Below are 6,793 nucleotides of genomic sequence, written 5' to 3'. Positions count from 1 at the left end.
GACCCTACTACCGTGGTGATTGTGTTACTTGGCTGCCGAGTTCCACGGGTTCCTTCAGTTCTAAAGCGGCTTGGGATCTCATTTGTTCTCGTGGTCCAATAGCTCCTTGGAGGAAGCTTGATTGGTTCAAGCACCCAATCCCTCGTCATAGTTTTACAGCTTGGAGAGTCTTTTCCAACTGCCTTCCAACGCAGTCCTTTCTTCGCTATTGGCACATCTCGGTTCCTCCTTGTTGTGGTCTTTGATTCAATACAGACATTGAAGTTATCCATAGCCTCCAAATCAAGCTGGTTACCACCCAGTTTCTCAGAGGAGAACCTGATGACGTTGAAGTCACCACCCAAACCCCAGGGTAGAGTCCCAATATTGCTGGCAATAGCACGCAAATCAGACCAGCACAAGGATCTTTGAGAGGAGCAGTTGTGGGCATAGATGACAGTAAAGTAGAAGGAAGAATTGCCCAGGCAGTTCGAAAAACAGAGGTGGATAAATTGGGAGGAAGAGGAAATAAAGGAAAAGGAGATTTTGCGAGGGTCCCAGAGAATCCAGATACGGCTGTTTGGATGGGAGGAGTAGCTAGCAAAGAAGGACCAACCAGGGGCTAAAGACTTGAGAATAGTAGGAGAATTTTGCTCCTTGATGTGGGTTTCAAGGAGGCAGAAGAAAGCAGCGTGAGAAGCGCGAATCTTGGAGCGGATAGAAGCTTGCTTCGAGGCAGAATTAAGGCCTCGAGTATTCCACAGGAAGCCTTGGTTCATTGGGGAAGAGGGAGGAGGGGCAGCGGCGACTCCAAGAGTCGAGACATAACATAGCGAGACCTTGTTTCACTCCGGTGGCGACGTCTGTAGGAGCTTTGGCGGGAAGAGCTGGGGTTCAGATTGCAAGGAGGCCGTTGGCTGATTCCAGATGAGTCGGGTGAAGATGAAAGGTCAACCGGGTTAAGAGAGGGGGCAGTAATTAGCAAAGGACCCGACCCGAAAGGGTTAAGAGAATCAGAAGGAGAGACCAGGGGGTGTAGGGTCCACCAAGTCCAAAGAGGGCTGGTCCAGGCCAGGCGAAATTTCACCCGAGTGGACCAGCGACAAAGGGATGGAACCAGCTAAAGAAGTGGGGCCCAAGTTTGACTTCTCCAGAAATCCATTCGCATTGTTTAAATCCAAAATACCTTGAAGGCAAGAGACTCGAGGCAGAGTCACAGCTACAGCAGTCGAGGGGAGAAAAGAGTGGTTTCCCGAAGCTAACAGCGAAGACAGAGGAGCAGTCGCAGCGTCAGCAGAGCTAGAAATGGGAAGTTCAGGAGCAGGATCTTCCGACATCCGAGATCTGCTGCGAGGCAAGACGTCGAAAAGGAGCTTTTCGGGGCATTCACGAAGGTCCGTATCATCAGCATCATTGCTAGTCAAAGGAGGATCTGCAGCGTCAACATCATTGACATCCGAAAGCTTGAACCTATTCTGCGCTAAGTGGTCAGTCCTAGAAGCCCCAACCGAGTCCTTATTGCCTGCCGCCGGCAGCTTTGAAGCCGGAAGGTGGTTCCGTAGGCGAGATCTGTATCTCCTTCGACCTCGCGATCGCTGTTGCAGACGGGGAAGGGTCCTCTGCTCTTCACCAGTAGCCGGAGAGATCCCTTCGACAGAGACACCTGCCGTATGAAGAGCCCTCTGCATTTCACCCACAATCGAAGAGATCCCTTCGACGGAGACGCCAGCCCTAAGAGGAGGGATAGCAGGGTTCACAGTCACGAGGGAACAGAGACTGGAGTCGTGTCCAAAAATTTTGCAAACAGTGCAGTGAGGTGGCTTCCAATCGTAATGGATTTCTTGTTCGAAGGAGAAATCCTCGCCTTCGATGACCTTGATGAAGGTGGGGAGAGCTTCCTGCGCAGAGACTTCCACACATAGCCTAGCGTAAGCCAGCCTGTCTTTGTGCCTGGTTCTCACATCGGTGAACAGGGGCTTTCCCAAAACAGAGCCTACAGAGCTCAGGCCATCCGTACACCAATAATGAAGGGGGAGACCTGACAGAGTAATCCAGAGAGGAATCGAAGAGAAATCCGTTCAACGAAGCTGCAATCGCCTGTGCCACTGCCTTAGAAAAATTGGCTTTTTTCCAACCAGCCAGGGTCCACCCTCTAAGGCACGAACCTTGTCGGAGGCAGACGAGAACTTGAAAAGGAAGAAGCCATTTTCCAGAAGGGAGACATCCAGAGAACCCAGAGGCCTCCACTGTTTGGAGAGAGAAGCTTTGACGATCGGGTAAGGAGGTCGAGAGCCCAGGAAATTACCTACCAAGCAGTTTTCCCCGAGCTTTGTTTTGAACTCCAGAACCTCAGAAGGGCAGAGAGCCACCTTTGAAGAGCCTTCCAGTGTAGGGGCCACGAAATGGAGGGGAAGACCATCAGGCGAGGGGGCTGAAGCAGGGGGAGAAGCAGGATTGAAAAGGGCTTTCCAGGGAGCAGGAGAGGATGGTTGAGGGACAGGGGGGGAAGGACCAGGCGAAGGAGGAGGAGAAGCAGTAATTTGAGAGGAGGTCGGCATTGCGCCAAGGGAGACAGCGGCTCGGAGGGACAATCATGCCGGCCAGGAGGGCCAACGGTGGGAAGCTTCAGGCACAGACATTCCAATCCGCTACACTGTGGCTGCTCCTAGGTTAGAATTAGTCCCAAATAATCCAGGAATACTCAGTAGTGACAAAACTCAAAATAGAAACTGAACCAGAAATTAGAAGGTTAGAAATTTAGCCAAACCAGCCAACTGATGGATACCCCTCTTAGATCAAGGGTAGAGAATGATAGGGAGAGGCTACCTTCAAAATTCGGTTCACTTTTGATGGCTTAATGTGAAATTATCAAGGATTCGCCAAAATAGAAGGTTAGGAGAAAACCTTCCACAACAGGTTGTTGGTGCTCTCTGCAGTAACAGAGTGTGAGACTTTGTATGGGGAGTTTGATCTGCAGATTTGGGTTAGTTCTAATGATGGAATATAGAGATGGAATTCTGGGGATGAAAATAGAAAGTATGGAGATTATGGAAATTTCAGGCCTGGAGTGATCGAATGGAGGTGATAGTGTGAAGGTTGTATGCTCCAAAGATCAATTAAAACTGATGGTTGTTGCAGAGATATAAACTTCACAAACCCAGCACCAGATCTGGAAGAAAACTGGGCAGCAACAAGATGGCTCGAACCTTAATTGAAGAACAGCAGCAGCAGTAGATCGGGAGTAGCAGCAGTAGCACTCGGATGGTCTTCTCAATGGTTGGAGTAGTCACAACAACACAGCAGAAATCGGGGATCGATGGAGAGGCAGAGAAGATGGAGAAATAGAAAATAGAAGGTTGAGGGATAGATGGATTAGGCTCTCTCAGCCAGGCTCCTTTAGCCCTTCAAGTCATTCACTCAACGTGAGAAGAAATCACACTTGCAGCAAAGCAAAGCAATATTTTCATTCATCATAATCAAATCGTGGGGGGCTTCTAAAAGCCATTACAAATATATGGAGGGCAAAGCTTGCTCCTCAAGAAAGAAGAAAATAGAAACTTAACTAATTAACTTCAATCTACAAAAAATAGAAACTTTCCTAATTAACTTGACTGAAATAAAATAGTAACTAGGATTGACATGAAAATAGAAACGACTAAATACTAATTGATTCTAAAGCCTTCAAATCTCTTCAACTGAATCATGTGGAGCCCACTTTAGATGGCTTAATAGGTGCAGCCGAACTCCATGGTCTGTGGTCCCTACTCTTTAAGTTGTCTCCATCAGTTCTGTTTAAAAGACTAAGACATTGACAAAACTGCCCCAACAATTTCTTCTAGTAATTATCTCACCAAGCCAAATTAAGGGGCTGTGAGACTGTTCACGTGAACAGTGTTTTGGCCTCTTCTTCAAGTTTTGATCTGCATCATGATGTAGAGGGGAAGGTTTCATGTGGTTTCTTCAAAGTCAGATGATCAGAAGGAGTATGTTTGAAGAGTCTCTCTCTCTTGACAGTCTCCATTGTGAACCTTTAATGTCAGAGACTCAAAACATTTATTTTGATATTCACCATGGCCTTTTTAATGTTTAGAGCTGCTCTGGATTTCCAGGAATGTAGCTTTTGTACATGTTCTGTAATTCTCTTTCTTTTTTTTTGAAAATCTATGTACTTGAGAAAGTATGATGGATTGACAAATCCTTTTTGACTTGTGCTGCTGCCACGTGTGTTAATAGACATGGGAATAGAGAACTACAGATGTTGCAGCAAGGCTTCTTGTTTATGTGCCCATGTGTGTGTTGGGGGGGGGGGGGGTTTGATTTGGAATTGTGACCTCAAAGGTGTTCATCGTTGAATGCATTACTTGGGTTGTGGGCATTGGATGTTGTGACACAGTGTTCGGTGTGTTTTGTACTTGGTTTTCTTTACTCCCAAATAAAAATGTTGGTTGTCGTCAATAGTACATAATTTGTTGTACAATTGCTGTTTTTCATCATTTAACCTTAAAGTACTCTGTTTTAACATTTACTATGGGCTTAAATATCATATATTTTCTTTTAATTACGTGATTTTTTTATCGTTTAGGATGCCAATTCTTGACAAATTTAAAGATATGGGAACTGTTGTTATGGGGAAGATAGTCTGGTAGCATCTGTGAGGGTGATAGCTTGTTGGTCATGCCAAATAAGGTGTTTATTTGAACTTCTTTCTCCTACCTTCTGGCCCCAGTATTTTTCTGATACCAGTTAAGAGTAGCTGAACTTGTACATGTTGATTTGCAAGCCCATGTTAAAGTGCTTGCCGTAAGTTGTGATGAGAATAAAGTAAGGCGTGCAGGCCCTGGTGAAAATGTCTGCGTAAAACTGTCTGGGGTTGAAGAAGAGGACATATTGTCTGGTTTTGTCTTGTCATCTGCTGGTAAGTCTTCCTGCATGATGTGCTAAAGGGTGCTATAAAGATCTTCTGGCTGATCGTCAAGGATGGCTTTTTGAAAAAATTTCTAAAATTGATCTATACATACAGTGGTAGTGAGAAATTCGAAACGATAGGATACTCCACTTGATGTGTGGAGAACAATGGTAATATATATGGGATGTTATAGGTTCAGTTGCGTTCTTAGCATGTCTAATCGTTTGATTCTCATATTGGACTCCATTTTTCTGTGTTTCTTAGAAATGTATGTTCATGACAAATTTCTGGTTCTAAAAGTCTGGTACCTGCTTCCATGGGGAACAACTTAGTCAAAAAAAAAATGCACAAGATGGTTTCTCACCTTGACGGCTTTATCCTCATTTAAATGGTTGTAGGTGCCACATTTCACCTACCTTTACTAAAGTTGGAGTAGGTATTCATCCTTACTGATTCCCATTGGAAAAACATTGTGATTATTGATGACGTATGTCTACTCATTACTTCTTCAGAATTGTTATCTTGAAAGTTAAATATTTCAAGCATTTTATATCGTACCAATAGCTGCAGTTTGTTGCAGTGAAACCAATAGCTGCAGTTTCAGAGTTTGATACCCAGTTGCAGATCCTTGAGCTATTGGATAATGTATGCAAATGGACTTCAGTTCCATCTTTTGTTTTGGGTTGTGGAAATATACATTCAATGACAATAAACATTTCACTATGTTTCAGGCAATTTTCACTGCTGGTTACAAGGCAGTACTGCATATTCATTCTGTTGTTGAGGAGTGTGAGATTGTTGAGCTGTTGCAGCAAATTGATCCGAAGACCAAAAAACCTATGAAGAAGAAGGTTCTTTTTGTCAAGAATGGTGCTGTCGGATTTTTCCGTATACAGGTTATTGCTCTTACCATATTTTCAGATCTTCAAAAGTGCATTTGTTGGATGGTAGTTTTGAGTTATTTTGTAACTTGTGCTTTCCAGGTCAATAACTTAATTTGCATAGAGAAGTTCACTGATTTTCCACAGCTTGGAAGGTTTACTCTTCGTACTGAAGGTGAGAAATGGATTCTACTCTTATCATAGTTGTCAAGGTTCCAAGGCGACCCAAGGCGGTGAAGGGGCACTTAGGCACTTAGGAGACAAGGTGTCTTAGTGTTTTTCCCCCTGTCTCATATATCTAGTATAGACACATCATAAAATCGTAAGTAAATCAACAGCCAATTAAAGAAACCAGCAAATACATATGAGTTAACATCCATTTGTAAGACTGACTTATTGTCCACAACAAACTAGCAGTAAAAAGCATCAGTTAAACATAAATTGAACAAAGAAGTTATTTCAGTAATTCAGTTCAATGATATTTGTTATGTCACAAAGGATCAGAGTTGATTCTAGCAGAGAATTAGAAATAAACTATTATGGTATAACTCGATACAACAATATAGCAAGGTTTAAGATTCAATGATTCCATGCATCACAAGCATTATAATCCTGTACAGTACCAAATAAAAAGGTAAGGAAAAGAACCTGTATTAAAAATAAGGCATCCAAGGACACCTAGGCGAAGCCCAGGTGTTCACCGCGGGTTGCCTTACCTACATCCAGTAGGGCGATGCATTGTCTTGACACCCTGAAGGAGCATAGACGCCTAGTTGACGCTTTAACAACTATTACTCTTACTCTACTGATGCTTCCATTCTACTCTGTAAGGTGTGTGGCTATGGAGCTTGTGACATTATCAGAATATCAAACAAGCAATCAAAGAATGAAAGAGACATTGAGGAAGAAGAGAAAGACTTTCCTATTCAGATTAGAAAAGTGGAATAGAAAATAAACAAGAAGTAAACAACTAGACATAAAATCCTAGACTAACTAGGAGAGAAGAAATAAAAGTAATCCATGATAA

The 6,793-nt window shown here is 43.5% G+C and overlaps 1 protein-coding gene across 1 annotated transcript; it reads left to right on the top strand.

Moving 5' to 3' along the window:
• Window positions 1-2,572: 2,572 nt before the first annotated feature.
• Window positions 2,573-5,970, top strand: LOC122655505 (eukaryotic peptide chain release factor GTP-binding subunit ERF3A-like). The gene is made up of 6 exons (XM_043849692.1): window positions 2,573-2,634; window positions 4,562-4,616; window positions 4,723-4,894; window positions 5,466-5,530; window positions 5,617-5,781; window positions 5,869-5,970. Exons 1-6 carry the CDS (start codon window positions 2,573-2,575, stop codon window positions 5,968-5,970), a joined length of 621 nt encoding a protein of 206 aa, XP_043705627.1.
• The last annotated feature ends 823 nt before the right edge of the window (window positions 5,971-6,793 follow it).

This window comes from Telopea speciosissima, chromosome 3 (genome assembly GCF_018873765.1).
Source record: "Telopea speciosissima isolate NSW1024214 ecotype Mountain lineage chromosome 3, Tspe_v1, whole genome shotgun sequence".
In the NCBI taxonomy this organism is placed as follows: Eukaryota; Viridiplantae; Streptophyta; class Magnoliopsida; order Proteales; family Proteaceae; genus Telopea; species Telopea speciosissima.
Note: the sequence above shows the minus strand (reverse complement) of the source record. Positions and strands in the feature narration are given on the sequence as shown.

Excerpts from the sequence above, each read along its gene's own strand:
- LOC122655505 (XM_043849692.1), top strand. The coding sequence starts at position 2,573 with ATGCCGGCCAGGAGGGCCAACGGTGGGAAGCTTCAGGCACAGACATTC. Across the intron at positions 4,617-4,722 it reads CTGTTGTTATGGGGAAGATA|TTAAGAGTAGCTGAACTTGT; the intron begins GTCTGGTAGCAT and ends TTCTGATACCAG. Across the intron at positions 5,782-5,868 it reads TCGGATTTTTCCGTATACAG|GTCAATAACTTAATTTGCAT; the intron begins GTTATTGCTCTT and ends TGTGCTTTCCAG.